The sequence below is a fragment of the Triticum dicoccoides genome, chromosome 3A, assembly GCF_002162155.2.
Source record: "Triticum dicoccoides isolate Atlit2015 ecotype Zavitan chromosome 3A, WEW_v2.0, whole genome shotgun sequence".
Lineage (NCBI taxonomy): Eukaryota > Viridiplantae > Streptophyta > Magnoliopsida > Poales > Poaceae > Triticum > Triticum dicoccoides.
The window spans coordinates 735372833-735395264 of record NC_041384.1 but is presented as its reverse complement, the minus strand read 5'-3'; the positions used below and the strand labels follow the sequence as shown (position 1 = coordinate 735395264).

Genomic DNA, 22432 nt, shown 5'->3' with positions numbered 1-22432 from the left:
TAATCGATTGCCCTCGTTCGTACCAGTAGCCAGAAGGAAGGCGAGGAAATCAGGGAAAGGGTCGCAGGAGTAGGCAATAGATCGGCATACTGGGCAATTAAGAGCAGAATTAGGGGCCCCTTGGCACCTGGGGGCCCGGGGCGGCCGCTCCGTTCGCCGCCCTCGGGGCCCGGCCTGGCTTTATGATAGTATGAGTAGATCTCGAATTGAATCTTTTCAAAATTTCCACGTGGTACATTAGTATTGGATGAACCTAATTCGACATGCTTGTAAGTAAGGAGATCTGATTTTTCTGTAACCATGAATAAGTCTCAAATGATTATTGCGTATTTCTTGCTGCTATGTGAAGTCTCATTTTTCTGCTACATATATGTGTGCTTGATGTATGCTTATGCTAATTAATTTCATTGTAGGCTTGATTTGTGTTCCACGAAAATAGGGGGACGTGAACCAAAGCTGGCAAAGTGCCAGGTCCGAGAATGGTCCTGAAGTGGACCTTCTGCTTCACCATCGGCATAATCTCCGACATCGGCAGGTTCCTGACCAACATCACAGTTGAGAACATCGCTTGGCTCATGCAGTAAGCTGTTCTTGCCTCCATGTAAGTGATCACTTGGCTTTGTTGCGGTGTGTAATGTGGTAAAGACTCGTAATGACTGATGAAAAACACTTGGCGCAGTCCATGTACATGAATGAACCCGCGCTTCTCCGTTCATGACCTCACCGGTACATTAGTTTTGTTTTATCTGAATACCTAACAATGCTTCCATCGGAATGCAACACAAATAGTACATTCCTCCTATATATGGAGGTGTCTTGGGTGCCGTGACAAAAGCGTGTGATGGCATTCGTCTTCATGATGCCATAGGAGGAGGCAGGACCATAGCTGGGATATAGATCATTCCAAAGAGCAATGTTGGTGCAGCTTGTGCTTCAAGAGCTTACACAAGACAATTTCCCCAGGCCGGAGAGGGCGGGACTCGATTGCTAATCGAGGCATGGGATTACCTCAAGGGTGATGGAAGTTTGTATGTTTGTCCATCGCCCCACTTTGTGAGAGCCTTTGAAGCTTTGCGGAGTTTATTGTGTAGGACCGTGAAAGGACCACTCACAGAGGGAGGAGAAGCGGATACCGTGAAGATGAATGAACCACCACCCAAACCATGTTTTTGCTACATTGTTAAAGCAAGTGGCAATGGGTTTGAAATGGTTGTGACTATAATTGTGTTGTGAATTCTCTGAAATGTGTGTGAAACGCCTCTGGATTGGTCTGATAATGTGTGTGTAGAACATGCAAGCCTTTTTTTCGACAAAGGGTGGATTTTATTAACTCAAAATGTAGCATCAAGAGGATACAAATACAATGAGCATACACCCGGCCTCTGCATAGTTAGGATGCACACAGCCAACACAAACTCACGCACACAAAAACACGCCAGCAATAGCAAAGTCATATAGGACCAAAGCTATGCATAGGGCCATGAAAAAAGAAAAAAAGCCCCAAAGCGATCATATCCGCGATGGGCAAACTAGAAAAATGACCGTATATGCACCATTCATCTCATGACACCACACAGACGACGAGGTTCTTCAACAGTAATGCCTTTAGGAAGGGAGCGACACCTGAGCGTCGCCATCAGCGGATCCAAGCACCAAGGCTAGAATCTAGGTTTTCACCCTGAAGAATCGGTCTGAGCATTCCGAACAATGCCTTCAACAAGGTAACGACATAAAAATGTTTCCATTGACAGGTATACCCAACTCGGGGCAGACCTAGGCTTTCGCCCCGACACTTAGAGACCGGATGCTCAAGTAGCACCACCCTCGAAGTCAATGACGTGTTGTCGCCACTACTTTTCCGCGATACCAGCAGCTACATGCGATGTGGTCGCCACCGCCACACAACCATCGCTCTGCATCGATGATAATCCGCAGCGAGGCCACTGCCGCAGGCTGAAGTGATCACCACACATAGCCTGTCATCGAAGGGACCCCGGGTTTACCCTGCCGCAATCCGGATGAGGGAACCAGAGGCGGCCAACAGGGGTTGTCTTACGAAGATGTAGGAGCTCGGACAAAGGCAGGCTAGCATGGACTAACCCCTAGATCAACGGATCAGTGGGGCTACCGTTGAAGTCACCGGATCTGACACCTGATCTGAATCAGGGCGCTCGAACCATGTGCACCATCGCTGTAGCCTGCACCTGCGCTTGCTGTGACGGCCATCATGCACTGGTGGACGGCGAAGAACGGCTTCCTCTGGAACAACATAGGACGGGAACCACACCAGGCGCAGCCACCGCCGCCAAGGTAGCCATCACGAGATCGCCATGGATGGAGGCCGAGCCTCACCCGCGGAGCTCCCCACCGCCATCGTCCTTGGCCCCAGCGCCAGCTTCACCTACGGTGGCCTCCGGTGGCGGCGAGACGGGAGGCAAATTGGTTGAGCCCCTGGCAGCTGAGATGGGATCCCCCGAGTCGCCAGTCACGGGCGACGTGGGGGTTCAGATCGGTATACATGCAAGCCTGCCGGCAAGAAAAGAAGAAACGCCTCTGATTGGTCTGATAAATCGATCTTGTGGAGCATGTGCATGTGCATACGTACTCCTACTTTGCTAATTACGTAGTACTCCCTCCGTAAACTAATATAAGAGCGTTTAGATTACTATTTTAATGATCTAAATATTTTTATATTAGTTTACAGAGGGAGTACTAAGTATAAACGGCATGCATGTACTGTAGTAGTATATGGGATGCTGTGTACGTGCACGCAATGCGGGCAGTGTAGATGTGCGACGGTTGGCCACGGGCATACAACCAACAGTTACCGTGCATGCATCTCCAGATTCATCCATTGATTTACGTGGAACTTTTTTTAATACTTAAAGTTACCGTGCATGCAATTAGACCTAAAGTTCCCATGAGATCAGTCCATCCATTTTACACAAAAAAACATAGAAATGTGCTTTAATCAAATTTCCATGTACCAGCCGTGTAACTTTTACAAGGTTTATAACTGGCATGATGTAATGTGAATTTATCATTCGTATCAAACTTAAAATCCAAGCACGAAGCTAAAACTACATATAATCTGGTGAGAGAGCAGTAGCAATCATAGAAAAAGCAGACATCATACATACCACCGGAGCATGGCCGACAGACATCCGCGACTGTTCCTCCCCCTCCCAGCTCCGCCTCCTCAAGCACCTTGTTGGCGCCCCCGGAAGAAAGGCAATGGGGCATATGGGGCGCCCAGCACCTGGATCCATCGCGGGGACGGGCGTCGCCAGGGAATGGATGGGATCGAGGCCATCGCCCTGTCCCCGAGCTCGAGGCCGTCGGAGGTCATCGAGCGGTCGTCCCCGCTTGGTGTCACGAGCCGTCGTCCTGCCGCCGTATTGTTTCTATGGAGAGAACCACCTCCCCACTCGCCGTCGTGTTGGACGCCGTCGGAGAAGAGAGCGCCGCCTCTCCCGCCCCCATGCTCGAGCTCCTGCTGGTGTGGATCTGCTGAGCGACATCTGCGCTTCTCCATTCATGACCTCGCCGATACATTAGTTTTGTTTTTTTCCAAATATCTAACAATGCTCCCATTGGAATGCAACACAAGTATTACATTCCTCCTATATATGGAGGCTACATAAAGCGAACCCCAGTGACCTAGTCTTTCTCTGCAATCCATTTTCCCCTCATCCACCTCTTTTCCGCACGGAGGTAAGATGAACAACACGCTTCCCCATGCCGAGAACAGGGCAGGTTGTGCGAGTGAGAAGGGAGAGTTCTCCCCGGAGATACGTTCGAGCGTCGCCGGCAGGAACGGAAAAAGTGCCCTGTGGAGCAGAAGCTCCAAAGCAAACCGAGAGGGAAGCTAGCATGGACGACCCTCAATGAGTGGGCAAAACAATAAATTTATCGGAAAACAAAATCGAGATAAGAAAAGAGGGATCAACCCATGACACACACCGACTCGGGATGACCATCTCTCGTGAGACGGCTCGAAGTGAACGGCACCTAACCAGACAGGCCCACCTCACTCAGACGCCGGCCGACGAGGACCCGAAATGGCATGGGCCTGGGTAGGCCAATCCCCATCACAAACGGACATGCCTCCCATCCCACTTCAGCCAGCTAGGAGAACACAACACTGCCCCGACCTCTTTGCTGCCGCAGGCGCCCACATGATATCGGCTACTCCGACCGAACCGTCTCGGCTGGTCCAACAAGTCCGGCTCGGTGGGTGGCGCAGGCGTTAAGCGAGCCGGCATATATAGACAGGTGAACCACACACACCGACTGAATCAGACCGGCACGGGCAAAGACGGGGCACACCCCACGCCCCAAATTGTAGCGACCAACCCACCAAGGGCGTGGGCATCGCTACAGCCGGCGCAAGCAGGCACACCGCACGCGGCAAATGTACTACCTAACCAACTGGCGTGGGCAAAGATACCGACAGGTGGGTTTGGCCAGGCTGTCATGCGTGGTTGGGGGCGCTGTGAAGTCCGCCGGATGACGGTGGCCCCGGAAACGTCCTACGTCCACCTATCATCGACATGCACCGACAGTAGTGGGTGAACATGTGGGCACGTGCGAAGATGTCGACGGGCCAGTCCAGCAAGGCTCTCGCACATGGGCATAGGCGCACCGAAGTCCGCCCCATGATGGTGGTCCCAGGTGTGCCCAGCTGTCGACCCGTCACGACCTCTCCAGTCAGGTCGCCCGGGTTGAAGCCATACGGGCAGATCGGATGGCTTGGAGTTGCAAAGGGAGGCTCGTGCCGCGAGCCACCCAACAATGGTGGGCAAAGAGGGTCTCTTTGCACTGATTGTATTGATATCGTGCCCTCGGTCAACCCGTCATGGACAAATGCCGAGTGTAGCGATCGTACGCCCTCAGTCAACTACTGTCGACCCTCTAGCCAGGACGCCTTGGTGCAACACATTCGGGCAGATCGGATGACTCACGTTGGCCCTGAGAGATGACATCCTAGGAAGGCGGGTACTCCACCATTGTTTATAGGAGTAATGTGTGGATGGATCCCGACTGAAGCACATCAAATCAAAGGGGCCTCTCTCCCGCATAGCTTCACGCTCTCCTAGTCTAATCGGCTGCGTAATTAGGATGAGAAGTAAGATGAGCTTTCAATGTCAAGATAATTATAGGTTTGCTAGGAAGAAGGGCCAAATATTGATTCACTGACAGAATGGTTAGAATTTTTTTCTCTTTGCCAATATGTTACTAGCTCTATGATAAAATGTTGAAACCATGAATTATTGTATTGTACATGAATGAACCCGCGCTTCTCCGTTCATGACCTTGCCGCTGCATTAGTTTTTGTTTTAGCTGAATACCTAACAATGCTCCCATTGGAATGCAACACAAATATTACATTCCTCCTATATATGGTGGTTGCTTGCGTACCGGTGGGAAAAAAGCGCGTGATGGCATCGGCATCACAGAGCCATAGGAGGAGGCAGGACCGTCGCCGGGGTATAGACCGTTCCAAACAAAGAGCAATTATGATGCAGCTTGTGCTTCAAGAGCTTACGCATGACAATTTTCGCCCGGCGAGAAACTATAAAAACGACTCCCTATGTTCCTTAGAGATTTCGATGTAAACTACATGCGTATGTATATAGGCATATTTAAGAGTGTAGATTCACCAATTTTGCTCCGTATTTAGTCCGAAATGGAATCTTAAAAAAGACTTACATTTAGGAACGAAGGGAGTATATATATTATATCAATTAAACTGTTACACCTGTGGTTGGTCAGATCAATCGGTGTGGTTGTCAATTGATTTCTAGAGGAGCATGTGCATGTGCGGAATGTACTCCTACTTTGCGAATTACGAATTGAATATAAACGGCATGCAGGTACTGTAGTAGTATATGGGATGCATACAACCAACAACAGGTCGTACGCGTGCATGCATGTACGTAGAAATTTTTTGAATACTTATAACACCAGTCAAACAAACGTACTAGTAGGATCGACAATACACCGTTTCATTACAACAGTCACACTTTTTAACGCACGATCGATAATACTCTTCACTTTATTTACTAACTAGTAATTATGATTACTAGTAGGAGTAGTAGTATTCCAGTTGACTGGCCAATACATACATGATTGAAAAGGGCTACTTATCAACCATGCAATTGGTGGGCTGCAGGAGGAACACCAAGTTTTTCCCTGCCGACGCCGCGTCGACAATGGGCGGCTGGCCCAAATTGTGGATATCCGTGACCTCCCCGATCTTGACCCACTTTTTCTTCTGATCGACAGTCGCTTGAAACGGGACTAATGTCTTTAGCCGCTTGAAACGGGACTAATGCTCACATTATTCCCAGTTCGTAATGCAACCGGGACTAATGTGAATATTGCGTTGTGGCCAAAGCCCTGTTTTCTTTTAGTGAGAATCCAACAGTACTGAAATCAAAGATTTTCTGTTGTTAAAAAGAAATGGCATGACTGTGTCTTACTACCCTCAATTGGTCAAGCTGGGTAAGGATGGCTAATTATGGCCAGTCTCATTGCAAGTAATTGCATGCAAATGAGTGCAACAGTTTGACACATGAACAAGTCCAATAAGACAAACTACTAGAAATAAACGATTTTAATTCTCTACAATGAGAAATTAAAGATTGAACTTTCCGTAAGCATGAGCTCCCACATGGAAAAATCACTAATCCGTTCGGATAAGACCAGCAAAATATAATAGACAGATGTCAATCAAATATCAAGCTATAGAAATTCCTTGCGGAGAAACCGGAAATATAGAACATCAATGCACGCTCTAGTCTGTACATTTACCAACCACAGTTGGAAGCGAATCATCTCATCAAATGAATTCTGCAGAAAACTAAGCATAGTATAGCATATCAACAGAATTAAATGAAGACATATCAACAGAGTTTGAGAAATGGGCCCTTTAGTCCCGGTTTGAGACATGAACCGGGACTAAAGGGCATTGCACCCTTTAGTCCCGGTTCATATCTCAAACCGAGACTAAAGGTCTAATCTTTAGTCCCGGTTTGAGACACGAACCGGGACTAAATGGTGCGATACCCTTTTGTCCCGGTTCGTGTCTCAAACCGGGACTAAAGGGCCCATTTGAACCGGGACTAATGTCTTTAGCCGCTTGAACCGGGACTAATGCTCACGTTAGTCCCAGTTCGTAATGCAACCGGGACTAATGTGAATATTTCGCTGTGACCAAAGCCCTATTTTCTACTAGTCAGAATCCAACAGCACTGAAATCAAAGATTTTCTGTTGTTAAAAAGAAATGGCATGACTGTGTTTTAGTAACCTCAGTTGCTCAAGCTGGGTAAGTATGGGTAATTATGCCCAGTCTCATTGCAAGTAGTTGCATGAAAATGAGTGCAGGAGTTGGACACATCAACAAGTCCAATGAGACAAACTACTAGAAATAGACGATTTTAATTCTCTATAGAAGTCTGTACAAAGAAATTAAAGCTGGGCACTTTCCGTAAGCATGACCTCCCACACGGAAAAATCATTAATCCATTCGGATAAGACCAGCAAAATATAATAGACAGATTTCAATAGTATATCAAGCTATACAAATTCCTTGCGGAAAAACCGAAAATACAGAACATCCCATCTGTGCAATGCCCGCACTAGTTTGTACATTTACCAACCTCAGTTGACAGCGAATCATCTCATCAAATGAATTCTGCAAAAAACTAAGTATATTTTGTCATATCAACAGAATCAAATCAAGACATATTGATACGTCTCCGTCGTATCTATAATTTTTGATTGTTCCATGCCAATATTATACAACTTTCATATACTTTTTGGCAACTTTTTATACTATTTTTGGGACTAACATATTCATCCAGTGCCCAGTGCCAGTTCCTGTTTGTTGCATGTTTTATGTTTCGCAGAAACCCCATATCAAACGGAATCCAAACGGGATAAAAACGGACGGAGAATATTTTTGGAATATTTGGAGAATATGGGAAGAAGAATCAATGCGAGATGGTGCCCGAGGTGGCCACGAGGCAGGAGGGCGCGCCTGCCCCCCTTGTGGGCCACTTGTAAGGCGGCTGCTGCTCTTCTTCGGCCGCAAGAAAGCTAATTTTCGTCGAAAAATCTGGGCGAAGGTATCAATCCAATCGGAGTTACGGATCTCCATATATATACAAAACGGTGAGACGGCAGAAGACAGGAGCGCAGAAACAGAGAGAGACAGAGAGACAGATCCAATCTCGGAGGGGCTCTCGCCCCTCCCATGCCATGGAGGCCAAGAACCAGAGGGGAAACCCTTCTCCCATCTATGGAGGAGGTCAAGGAAGAAGAAGAAGAAGGGGGCCCCTCTCCCCCTCTCTTCCGGTGGCGCCGGAATGCTGCCGTGGCCACCATCATAATCACCGCGAGCTTCACCAACACCTCCGACATCTTCACCAACATCTCCATCACCTTCCCCCCTCTATCTACAGCGGTCCACTCTCCCGCAACCCGTTGTGCCCTCTACTTGAACATGGTGCTTTATGCTTCATATTATTATCCAATGATGTGTTGCCATCCTATGATGTCTGAGTAGATTTTCGTTATCCTATCGGTGGTTGATGAATTGCTATGATTGATTTAATTTGCTTGTGGTTATGTTGCTGTCCTTTGGTGCCCATCATATGAGCGCGCGCGTGGATCACACCATAGGGTTAGTTGTATGTTGATAGGACTCTGTGTTGGGGGGCAAGAGTGACAGAAGCTTCTACCTACCATAGAAATTGATGCATACGGGATTGAAGGGGGACCGATATAACTTAATGCTATGGTTGGGTTTTACCTTAATGAACATTAGTAGTTGCGGATGCTTGCTAATAGTTCCAATCATAAGTGCATAGAATTCCAAGTCAGGGATGACATGCTAGCAGTGGCCTCTCCATGTAAAACTTGCTATCGGTCTAGTAAAGTAGTCAATTGCTTAAGGGACAATTTCACAACTCCTACCACCACTTTTCCACACTCGCTATATTTACTTTATTGTGTCTTTACTTAAACAGCCACTACTTTTTATTTATGCGCCCTTTATTTTCTTGCTAACCTATCAAAAAACACCTACAAAGTACTTCTAGTTTCATACTTGTTCTAGGTAAAGAGAACGCTAAGCGTGCGTGGAGTTGTGTCGGTGGTCGATAGAACTTGAGGGAATATTTGTTCTACCTTTAGCTCCTCATTGAATTCGACACTCTTACTTATCGAAAGAGGCTACAATTGATCCCCTATACTTGTGGGTTATGAAGACCTTTTACTGGCGCCGCTGCCGGGGAGCAATAGTGTGGGGTGAATATTCTCGTGTGTGCTTGTTTGCTTTATCACTAAGTAATTTTTATTTTCTGTTCGTAGTTGTTCTCTATCTTTAGTTATGGATATGGAACACGAAATACCAAAAAACTTAGGTGTGCTTGCTACTCATGGAGATGGGGAACCTCCTAAAACCCCCGATGATCATTATATGAAAAATATTATGTACCACTTTGATAATCCTGAGAAAACCTCATTCAATTATGTAATGGGTGACACATTAGACCAACGTGAATACTTTAGGGATTATAGCTTGACTCAAAAAGGGAAACTATTATGGGATCAAATTTATATGTTGAAGTGGTATGCTAGGCAACTATGCTTGAGATATGATTATACTTGTTGCTCTAGGATGAATGCTTCACACCTTCCCTTTTCATGCAAATTTAATGATAATAAAACCTTGGCTTCTTATTCTAAAGGTATATATGATTACTATGATGTGGAACAAACAGAAGAATTCGTTGCTTTTATGGGTGCTTATGAAATTGAATCTATGTTCGAAGAGTTTGAAAATCTTTATGATGCTGTTTATAGACCTGAAAATTTAGCTATCCTTAAATATTGCTATGTGAATTATGAATACAATTCCGATTATTGAGAAAGTCTCTGCTTTCCAAGAAGAGACTAATATTTTGCAGGAGTCTATGGAAGAAGAAATTGATGAAACTGTGAGCTCATTGGATGAAAAAGATGATGAGGAGAGCGAAGAACAAAAGGAGGAAGAACGGACTAGCTACCCGTGCCCACCTTCTAATGAGAGTAACTCTTCAACTCATACATTGTTTAATTTCCTTTCGTGCTTACCAAAGGATGATTGCTATGATCCCTTGAATTCGTTTGAAATATCCCTTTTTGATGAACTTGATGCTTGCTATGCTTGTGGCCAAGATGCCAATATGAATGATGCTTATGGAGATGAACTTGCTATAGTTCCTTATGTTAAACATGAAATTGTTGCTATGGCGCCCACGCATGATAGTCCTATTATCTTTCTAAATTCTCCCGACTACACTATATCGGAGAAGTTTGCACTTATTAAGGATTGTATTGATGGGTTGCCTTTTACTGCTGCACATGATAATTTTGATGAATATAATATGCATGTGCTTGCTTCTCCTACTTGCAATTATTATGAGAGAGGAACTGTATCTCCACCTCTCTATGTTTACAACACGATAATATTGCAAGAAACTGTTTATACTATGCATTGGCCTTTACTTTGTGTACATGAATTGTTCTTTTATGACACGCCGATGCATAGGAAGAGAGTTAGGCTTCGTCTTTTCTTGATACATGTTGCTTTGTTCTCACTACTAAATGTCAAATCATTGCTAATTAAAATTGGCTTTGATATACCTTGGGATCCGGGTGGATTCATTACTTGAGCACTATATGCCTAGCTTAATGGCTTTAAAGAAAGCGCTGCTAGGGAGACAACTTGGAAGTTTTATAGAGTCATCTATTTCTGTTCTGTGCTTTTATATAGTTTAAAAACAAAAAAAATAAAGAGGGGAACCCAAAACTTTTCAAAATGAAAAGTTAAAGTGAGATAGACGAGCATTGTGAAAGTGGGGGACGTCCTTGAACTTTGTTCATGCCCATGGAAACTTTGTGAATCTTAATTACAGAAACTTTTCAACAAAAATAATTATCCCCTTGTACAATTCCATTGTATTATAAAAATAATGTGCCAAGGTTTGCCTTTAGGATGTTTACGATGCGTGTTGGTTTGCGCGGTGCAGGACAGAAACTTTGACTGTAGTGCGTGATTTTTAGTTTTTTACTGGAACGTCAAACGATTCTGATTCTATTTGCACTGTCTTTATATACAAATTTTTTATTTTTCCTAATTTTGGCAGAATTTTTGAAGTAACATAAGTATGGTTAATGTTCAGATTCTTACAGACTGTTCTGTTTTAGACAGATTCTGTTTTTGATGCATAGTATGCTTGTTTTGATGAAATTATCGATTTATATCAGTGGATTAAGCCATGAAAAAGTTATACTACAGTAGACACAATTCAAAAACAAAATGTGAATTGGTTTGCGACAGTACTTAGAGTAGTGATTTGCTTTATTATACTAATGGATCTTATCGAGTTTTCTGTTGAAGTTTTGTGTGGATGAATTGTTCGATGATCGAGAAGGTCTCAATGTGAGGAGAAGAAGGAGAGGCAAGAGCTCAAGCTTGGTGATGCCCAAGTCACCCCAAGTAAATATTCATGGAGACTCAAGCGTCTAAGATTGGGGATTCCCCGGAAGGCATCCCCTCTTTCTTCAACTAGTATCGGTATGTTTTCGGATTCTTTTCGTTCATGCGATATGTGCAAATCTTGGAGCGTCTTTTGCATTTAGTTTTCACTTTTCTTTTATGCACCATGGTGGTATGAGATAGTCCTTGGTTGATTTATAGAATGCTCTTTGCACTTCACTTATATTTTTTGAGTATGGCTTTATAGAATGCTTCATGTGCTTCACTTATATCATTTGAAGTTTGGATTGCCTGTTTCTCTTTACATAGAAAACCGCCATTTGTAGAATGCTCTTTTGCTTCACTTATATTTGTTAGTTAGTGGGCATATCTTTTGTAGAAAGAATTAAACTCTCTTTCTTGACTTATATCTATTTAGAGAGATGACATGAACTGGTCATTCACACCGTTATTCATAAAATCCTACATAAAACTTGTAGATCATTGAATATGATATGTTTGATTCCTTGCAATAGTTCTACGATATAAAGATGGTGATATTAGAGTCATGCTAGTGGGTAGTTGTGGATTAGTATAAATACTTGTGTTGAGGTCTGTGATTCCCGTAGCATGCACGTATGGTGAACCGTTATGTGATGAAGTCGGAGCATGATTTATTTAATTATTGTCTTCCTTATGAGTGGCGGTCGGGGACGAGCGATGGTCTTTTCCTACCAATCTATCCCCCTAGGAGCATGCGCGTAGTACTTTGTTTTGATGACTAATAGATTTTTGCAATAAGTATGTGAGTTCTTTATGACTAATGTTGAGTCCATGGATTATACGCACTCTCTCCCTTCCATCATTGCTAGCCTCTTCGGTACCGTGCATTGCCCTTTCTCACCTCGAGATTTGGTGCAAACTTCACCAGTGCATCCAAATCCCATGATACGATACGCTCTATCACACATAAGCCTCATTATATCTTCCTCAAAACAGCCACCATACCTACCTATTATGGCATTTCCATAGCCATTCCGAGATATATTGCCATGCAACTTTCATCATCATCATATACATGACTTGATCATTTATTGTCATATTGCTTTGCATGATCGTAAGATAGCTAGCATGATGTTTTCATGGCTTGTCCGTTTTTTATGTCATTGCTAAGCTAGATCATTGCACATCCCGGTACACTGCCGGAGGCATTCATATAGAATCATATCTTTGTTCTAGATATCGAGTTGTAAGTAAATAAAAGTGTGATGATTATCATTATTAGAACATTGTCCCATGTGAGGTTATCAAAACAAAAGAGGCCAAAGAATCCCACCAAAAAAAGAGAAAATAAAAAAAATGAGAGAAAAGGAGAGAAGGGGCAATGTTACTATCCTTTTACCACACTTGTGCTTCAGAGTAGCACCATGTTCTTCATATAGAGAGTCTCTTGAGTTATCACTTTCATATACTAGTGGGAATTTTGATTATAGAACTTGGCTTGTATATTCCAATGATGGGCTTCCTCAAATGCCCGAGGTCTTCTTGAGCAAGCAAGTTGGATGCACACCCACTTAGTTTCAGTTTGAGCTTTCATATACTTATAGCTCTTAGTGCATCCGTTGCATGGCAATCCCTACTCCTTGCATTGACATCAATTGATGGGCATCCCCATAGCCCGTTGATTAACCGCGCCGATGTGAGACTTTCTCCTTTTTGTCTTCTCCACAAAACCTCCACCATCCTATTCTATTCCACCTATAGTGCTATATCCATGGCTCACGCTCATGTATTGCGTGAAAGTTGAAAAAGTTTGAGAACATCAAAAGTATGAAAAAATTGCTTGGCTTGTCATCGGGGATGTGCATGATTTGAATATTTTGTGTGGTGAAGATGGAGCATAGCCAGACCATATGATTTTGTAGGGATAACTTTCTTTGGCCATGTTATTTTGAAAAGACATGATTTCTTTATTAGTAGGCTTGAAGTATTATTGTTTTTATGTCAAATGATAGAGTATTGTTTTAAATCACTCGTGTCTTAATATTCAAGCCATGATTAGATACATGATCAAGATTATTCTAAGTAGCATTCCACATCAAAAATTATCTTTTTTTATCATTTACCTACTCGAGGACGAGCAGGAACTAAGGTTAGGGATGCTGATACGTCTCCGTCGTATCTATAATTTTTGATTGTTCCATGCCAATATTATACAACTTTCATATACTTTTTGGCAACTTTTTATACTATTTTTGGGACTAACATATTGATCCAGTGCCCAGTGCCAGTTCCTGTTTGTTGCATGTTTTATGTTTCGCAGAAACCCCATATCAAACGGAGTTCAAACGGGATAAAAACGGACAGAGAATATCTTTGGAATATTTGGAGAATATGGGAAGAAGTATCAATGCGAGACGGTGCCCGAGGTGGACACGAGGCAGGGGGCGCGCCTGCCCCCTTGTGGGCCACCCGTAAGGCGGTTCCTGCTTTTCTTCAGCCGCAAGAAAGCTTTTCTCAGAGAAAAATCTGGGCGAAGGTTTCAATCCAATCAGAGTTACAGATCTCCATGTATATACGAAACGGTGAAAGGGTAGAAGACATGAGCGCAGAAACAGAGAGAGACAGAGAGACAGATCCAATCTCGGAGGGTCCCTCGCCCCTCCCATGCCATGGAGGCCAAGGACCAGAGGGGAAACCCTTCTCCCATCTAGGGAGGAGGTCAAGGAAGAAGAAGAAGAAGGGGGCCCCTCTCCCCCTCTCTTCCGGTGGCGCTGGAACACTGCCGTGGCAACCATCATCATCACCGCGATCTTCACCAACACCTCCGCCATCTTCACGAACATCTCCATCACCTCCCCCCGTCTATCTACAGCAGTTCACTCTCCCGCAACCCACTGCACCCTGTACTTGAACATGGTGCTTTATGCTTCATATTATTATCCAACGATGTGTTGCCATCCTATGATGTCTAAGTAGATTTTCATTGTCCTATCCGTGGTTGATGAATTGCTATGATTGATTTAATTTGCTTGTGGTTATGTTGCTGTCCTTCGGTGCCCATCATATGAGCGCGCACATGGATAACACCATAGGGTTTGTTGTATGTTGATAGGACTATGTGTTGGAGGGCAAGAGTGACAGAAGCTTCTACCTAGCATAGAAATTGACGCATACGGGATTGATGGGGGACCGATATAACTTAATGCTATGGTTGGGTTTTACCTTAATGAACGTTAGCAGTTGCGGATGCTTGTTAATAGTTCCAATCATAAGTGCATAGAATTCCAAGTCAGGGATGACATGCTAGCAGTGGCCTCTCCATGTAAAACTTGCTATCGCTCTAGTAAAGTAGTCAATTGCTTAACAGACAATTTCGCAACTCCTACCACCACTTTTCCACACTCGCTATATTTACTTTATTATACCTTTACTTAAACAGCCCCTACTTTTTATTTACGCGTCTTTATTTTCTTGCTAACCTATCCAAAAACACCTACAAAATACTTCTAGTTTCATACTTGTTCTAGGTAAAGCGAGCGCTAAGCGTGCATAGAATTGTATCGGTGGTCGATAGAACTTGAGGGAATATTTGTTCTACATTTAGCTCCTCGTTGGGTTCGACACTCTTACTTAACGAAAGAGGCTACAATTGAACCCTATACTTGTGGGTTATCACATATCAACAGAGTTTGAGAAATGGGCCCTTTAGTCCCGGTTCGAGACACGAACCAGGACTAAAGGGCATTGCACCCTTTAGTCCCGGTTCATATCTCAAACCGGGACTAAAGGTATAATATTTAGTCCCGGTTTGAGACACGAACCGGGACTAAAGGGTGCGATGCCCTTTTTTCCCGGTTCATGTCTCAAACCGGGACTAAAGGGCCCATTTGAACCGGCACTAATGTCTTTAGCCGCTTGAACCGAGACTAATGGTCACATTAGTCCCGGTTCGTAATGCAACCGGGACTAATGTGAATATTGCGCTGTGACCAAAGCCCTGTTTTCTACTAGTGAGAATCCAACAGCACTGAAATCCAAGATTTTCTGTTGTTAAAAAGAAATGGCATGACTGTGTTTTAGTACCCTTAATTTCTTAAGCTGGGTAAGTATGGGTAATTATGCCCAGTCTCATTGCAAGTAATTGCATGCAAATGAGTGGAGTGGTTTGATCCATGAACAAGTCCAATGAGACAAACTACTCGAAATAAATGATTCTAATTCTCTATAGAAGTCTGTACAGAGAAATTAAAGTTGGGCACTTTCTGTAAGCATGAGCTCCCACATGGAAAAATCGTTAAGCCGTTCGGATAAGACCAGAAAAATATAATAGACAGATGTCAATAAAATAGCAAGCTATAGAAACTCCTTGCGGAGAATCCGAAAATACAGAACATCCCATTTGTGCAATGCCCGCACTAGTCTGTACATTTACCAGCCTCAGTTGACAGCGAATCATCTGATCAAATGAATTCTGCAGAAAACTAAGCATAGTATAGCATATGAACAGAATTAAATCAAGACATATCAACAGAGTTTGAGAAATGGGCCCTTTAGTCCCGGTTTGAGACACGAACCGGGACTAAAGGGCATTGCACCCTTTAGTCCCGGTTCATATCTCAAACCGAGACTAAAGGTCTAATCTTTAGACCCGGTTTGAGACACAAACTGGGACTAAAGGGTGCGATGCCATTTTGTCCCGGTCGTGTCACAAACTGGGACTAAAGGGCCCATTTGAACCGTGACTAATGTCTTTACCCGCTTGAACCGGGACTAATGCTCACATTAGTCCCAGTTCGTAATGCAACCGGGACTAATGTGAATATTGCGCTGTGACCAAAGCCCTGTTTTCTACTAGTGAGAATCCAACAGCACTGAAATCAAAGATTTTCTGTTGTTAAAAAGAAATGGCATGACTGTGTTTTAGTACCCTCAATTGCTCAAGCTGGGTAAGTATGGGTAATTATGCCCAGTCTCATTGCAAGTAGTTGCATGCAAATGAGTGCAGCAGTTTGACACATGAACAAGTCCAATGAGACAAACTACTAGAAATAACTGATTTTAATGCTCTATAGAAGTCTGTACAGAGATATTAAAGCTGGGCACTTTTCGTAAGCATGAGCTCCCACATGGAAAAATCATTTATTCGTTCGGATAAGACCAGCAAAATATAATAGATAGATGTCAATAAAATATAAAGCTATAGAAATTCCTTGCGGAGAAACCGAAAGTACAGAAAAGCCCATCTGTGCAATGCCCGCACTAGTCTGTACATTTACCAACCTCAGTTGACAGTGAATCATCTCATCAAATGAATTCTGCAGAGAACTAAGCATAGTATAGTTTATCAACAGAATTAAATCAAGACATATCAATAGAGTTTGAGAAATGGGCCCTTTAGTCCCGGTTTGAGACATGAACTGGTACTAAAGGGCATTGCAACCTTTAGTCCCAGTTCAGATCTCAAACCGAGACTAAAGGTCTAATCTTTAGTTCCGGTTTGAGACACGAACCGGGACTAAAGGGTGCGATGCCCTTTTGTCCCGGTTCCTGTATCAAACCGGGACTAAAGGGCCCATTTGAACCGGGACTAATGTCTTTAGCCGCTTGAACTGAGACTAAAGGTCAAATTAGTCCCGGTTCGTAATGCAACCGGGACAAATGTGAATATTGCGCTGTGACCAAAGCCCTGTTTTCTACTGGTGAGAATCCAACAACACTGAAATCAAAGATTTTCTATTGATAAAAAGAAATGGCATGACTGTGTTTTAGTACCCTCAATTGCTCAAGCTGGGTAAGTATGGGTAATTATGCCCAGTCTCATTGCAAGTAATTGCATGCAAATGAGTGCAGCGGTTTGATACATGAACAAGTCCAATGAGACAAACTACTAGAAATTAAGGATTTTAATTCTCTACAGAAGTCTGTACAGAGAAATGAAAGCTGGGCACTTTCCGTAAGCATGAGCTGCCACATGGAAAAATCATTAATCCGGTCGAATAAGACCAACAAAATATAATAGACAGATGTCAATAAAATATCAAGCTATAGAAATTCCTTGCGGAGAAACAGAAAATACAGAACATCCCATTTGTGCAATGCCCACACTAGTCTGTACATTTACCAACCTCAGTTGATAGCGAATCATCTCATCAAATGAATTCTGCAGAAAACTAAGCATAGTATAGTTTATCAACAGAATTAAATCAAGACATATCAACAGAGTTTGAGAAATGGGCCCTTTAGTCCCGGTTTGAGACACGAACTGGTACTAAAGGGCATTGCACCCTTTAGTCCCAGTTCAGATCTCAAACCGAGACTAAAGGTCTAATCTTTAGTCCCGGTTTGAGACACGAACCGGGACTAAAGGGTGTGATGCCCTTTTGTCCCGGTTCCTGTATCAAACCAGGACTAAAGGGCCCATTTGAACCGGGACTAATGTCTTTAGCCGCTTGAACTGAGACTAAAGGTCAAATTAGTCCCGATTCGTAATGCAACCGGGACAAATGTGAATATTGCGCTGTGACCAAAGCCCTGTTTTCTACTGGTGAGAATCCAACAACACTGAAATCAAAGATTTCCTATTGTTAAAAAGAAATGGCATGACTGTGTTTTAGTACCCTCAATTGCTCAAGCTGGGTAAGTATGGGTAATTATGCCCAGTCTCATTGCAAGTAATTGCATGCAAATGAGTGCAGCGGTTTGATACATGAACAAGTCCAATGAGACAAACTACTAGAAATAAAGGATTTTAATTCTCTACAGAAGTCTGTACAGAGAAATGAAAGCTGGGCACTTTCCGTAAGCATGAGCTGCCACATGGAAAAATCATGAATCCGTTCAGATAATACCAGCAAAATATAATAGACAGATGTCAATAAAATATCAAGCTATAGAAATTCCTTGCGGAGAAACAGAAAATACAGAACATCCCATTTGTGCAATGCCCACACTAGTCTGTACATTTACCAACCTCAGTTGATAGCGAATCATCTCATCAAATGAATTCTGCAGAAAACTAAGCATAGTATAGTTTATCAACAGAATTAAATCAAGACATATCAACAGAGTTTGAGAAATGGGCCCTTTAGTCCCGGTTTGAGACACGAACTGGTACTAAAGGGCATTGCACCCTTTAGTCCCAGTTCAGGTCTCGGACCGAGACTAAAGGTCTAATCTTTAGTTCCGGTTTGAGACATGAACGGGGACTAATGGGTGCGGTGCCCTTTTGTCCCGGTTCCTGTATCAAACCGGGACTAAAGGGTCCATTTGAACCGGGACTAATGTCTTTAGCCGCTTGAACTGAGACTAATGGTCAAATTAGTCCCGGTTCATAATGCAACCGGGACAAATGTGAATATTGCACTGTGACCAAAGGCCTGTTTTCTAATGGTGAGAATCCAACAACACTGAAATCAAAGATTTTCTGTTGTTAAAAAGAAATGGCATGACTGTGTTTTAGTACCCTCAATTGCTCAAGCTGGGTAAGTATGGGTAATTATGCCCAGTCTCATTGCAAGTAATAGCATGCAAATGAGTGCAGCGGTTTGATACATGAACAAGTCCAATGAGACAAACTACTAGAAATAAAGGATTTTAATTCTCTACAGAAGTCTGTACAGAGAAATTAAAGCAGGGCACTTTCCGTAAGCATGAGCTCCCACATGGAAAAATCATTAATCCCTTCGGATAAGACCAGCAAAATATAATAGACAGATGTCAATAAAATATCAAGCTATAGAAATTCCTTGCGGAGAAAGCGAAAATATAGAACATCCCATCTGTGCAATGCCCGCTCTAGTCTGTACATTTACCAACCACAGTTGACAGCGAATCATCTCATCAAATGAATTATGCAGAAAACTAAGCATAGTATAGCATATCAACAGAATTAAATGAAGACATATCAACAGAGTTTGAGAAATGGGCCCTTTAGTCCTGGTTTGAGACTAGAACCAGGACTAAAGTGCATTGCACCCTTTAGTCCCGGTTCATATCTCAAACCAAGACTAAAGGTATAATCTTTAGTCCCGGTTTGAGACACGAACCAGGACTAAAGGGTGCGATACCCTTTTGTCCCGGTTCGTGTCTCAAACCGGGACTAAAGGGCCCATTTGAACCGGGAATAATGTCTTTACCCGCTTGCACCGGGACTAATGCTCACATTAGTCCCGGTTCGTAATGCAACCGGGACTATTATGAATATTGCGCTGTGACCAAAGCCCTGTTTTTTACTAGTGAGAATCCAACAGCGCTGAAATCCAAGATTTTCTGTTGTGAAAAAGAAATGGCATGACTGTGTTTTAGTACCCTCAATTTCTCAAGCTGGGTAATGATAACCCACAAGTATAGGGGATCGCAACAGTTTTCGATAAGTAAGAGTGTCGAACCCAACGAGGAGCTAAAGGTAGAACAAATATTCCCTAAAGTTCTATCGACCGACCACTGATACAACTCTACGCACGCTTGACGTTCGCTTTACCTAGAACAAGTATAAAACTAGAAGTACCTTGTAGGTGTTTTTTTGGGTAAGCTTGCAAGAAAGTAAAAGAGCGCGAAAATAAAACTAGGGGCTGTTTAAGTAAAGACACAACTAAAGTAAATATAGCAAGTGTGGAAAAGTGGTGGCAGGAGTTGCGAAATTGTCCCTTAAGCAATTGACTACTTTACTAGACCGATAGCAAGTTTTATGTGGGAGAGGCCACTGCTAGCATGTCATGCCTTACTTGGAATTCTATGCACTAATGATTGGAACTATTAGAAAGCATCCACAACTACTAACGTTCATTAAGGTAAAACACAACCATAGCTTTAAGATATATTGGTCCCCCTTCAATCCCGTATGCATCAATTTCTATGCTAGGTTGAAGCTTCTGTCACTCTTGCCCTCCGATACATAGTCCTATCAACATACAACTAACCCTATGGTGTGATCCACGCACGCGCTCATATGATGGGCACCAAAGGACATCAACATAACCACAAGCAAATTAAATCAATCATATCAATTCATCAACCACCGATAGGACAACGTAAATCTACTCAGACATCATAGGATGGCAACACATCATTGGATAATAATATGAAGCATAAAGCACCATGTTCAAGTAGAGGCTACTGCGGGTTGCGGGAGAGTGGACCGTTGTAGATAGAGGGGGGAAGGTGATGGAGATGTTGATGAAGATGGCGGAGGTGTTGGTGTAGATCGCGGTGATGATGATGGCCCCCGGCGGCGTTCCGGCGCCACTAGAAGCGAGGGGGAGAGAGCCCCCTCCTTCTTCTTCTTCCTTGACCTTCTCCCTAGATGGGAGAAGGGTTTCCCCTCTAGTGCATGGTCTCCATGGCGTGGGAGGGGCAAGAGCCCCTCCGAGATTGGATCTGTCTCTCTGTCTCTCTCTGTTTATGCTTCTGTTTTCTGGCCCTTCACCGTTTCTTAAATATCCGGAGATCCGTAACTCTGATTGGGGTGAATCTTTCGCCCAGATCTTTCTCATAAAATTAGCTTTCTTGCGGAAAAAGAAGGGCACCAACCGCCTTACAGGGTGGCCACGAGGGTCAGGGGCGCGCCCCCCTACCTCGTGCCCCCCCTCGGGCATCGTATCGCGTTGATTCTTCTTCCCAAAAATCATAAATATTCCAAAATAAATCTCCGTCCATTTTATTCCGTTTGGACTCCGTTTGGTATGGGTTTTCTGCAAAAAAAAACATGCAACAAACAGGAACTTGCACTGGGCACTGGATCAATATCTTAGTCCAAAAAATAGTATAAAAAGTTGCCAAAAAGTATATGAAAGTTGAATAATATTGGCATGGAACAATCAAAAATTATAGATACGACGGAGAGGTATCAGCATCCCCAAGCTTAATTCCTGCTCGTCCTCGAGTAGGTAAATGATAAAAAAGATAATTTTTGATGTGGAATGCTACCTTGCATAATCTTGATCGTATGTCTAATCATGGCATGAATATTAAGACACGAGTGATTCAAAGCAATAGTCTATCCTTTGACATAAAAATAATAACACTTCAAGCATACCAACAAAGCAATTATGTCTTATTGAAATAACATAGCCAAAGAAAGCTCATCCCTACAAAATCATATAGTCTGGCTATGCTCCATCTTCACCACACAAAGCATTCACATCATGCACAACCTCGATGACAAGCCAAGCAATTTTTTCATACTTTTGACGTTCTCAAACCTTTTCAACTTTCACGCAATACATGAGCATGAGCCATGGACATAGCACTATAGGTGGAATAGAATATGATGGTGGGGGTTATGTGGAGAAGACAAAAAAGGAGAAAGTCTCACATCAACTAGGCGTATCAACGGGCTATGAATATGCCCATCAATAGATATCAATGTGAGGAGTAGGGATTGCCATGCAACGGATGCACTAGAGCTATAAGTGTATGAAAGCTCAAACTGAAACTAAGTGGGTGTGCATCTAACTTGCTTGCTCAGGAAGACCTAGGGCACTTGAGGAAGCCCATCGTTGGAATATACATGCCAAGTTCTATAATGAAAAATCCCACTAGTATATGAAAGTGATATCTCAAGAGACTATCTATATGAAGAACATGGTGCTACTTTGAAGCACAAGTGTGGTAAAAGGATAGTAACATTGCCCATTTTTCTTTTCTTTTTTTTTCTTTTTTTTGCTGGCTTCTTTGGCCCCATTTTTTTATTTAGGCTTCTTTGGCCTCTCTTTTTTTGGGCAATGCTCTAATAATGATGATCATCACACTTTTATTTACTTACAACTCAATATTACAACTTGATATCTAGAACAAAGATATGACTCTATATGAATGCCTCCGGCGGTGTACCGGGATGTGCAATGATCTAGCGTAGCAATGACATCAAAAAACGGACAAGCCATGAAAACATCATGCTA

At 43.2% G+C, this 22432-nt stretch overlaps 1 protein-coding gene across 1 annotated transcript in view; it reads right to left on the bottom strand.

The window, feature by feature from the left end:
- Nucleotides 1–2136: 2136 nt before the first annotated feature.
- The window catches only part of LOC119273188 (protein NYNRIN-like), a gene marked incomplete at its 5' end in the record, with an annotated part of 61372 nt that continues 41076 nt past the window's right edge, over nucleotides 2137–22432 (bottom strand). The window contains one exon of the mRNA XM_037554444.1: nucleotides 2137–2259. Within this exon, the coding sequence (XP_037410341.1) occupies nucleotides 2137–2259 (123 nt within the window). The remainder of the gene's footprint in view (nucleotides 2260–22432) is intronic.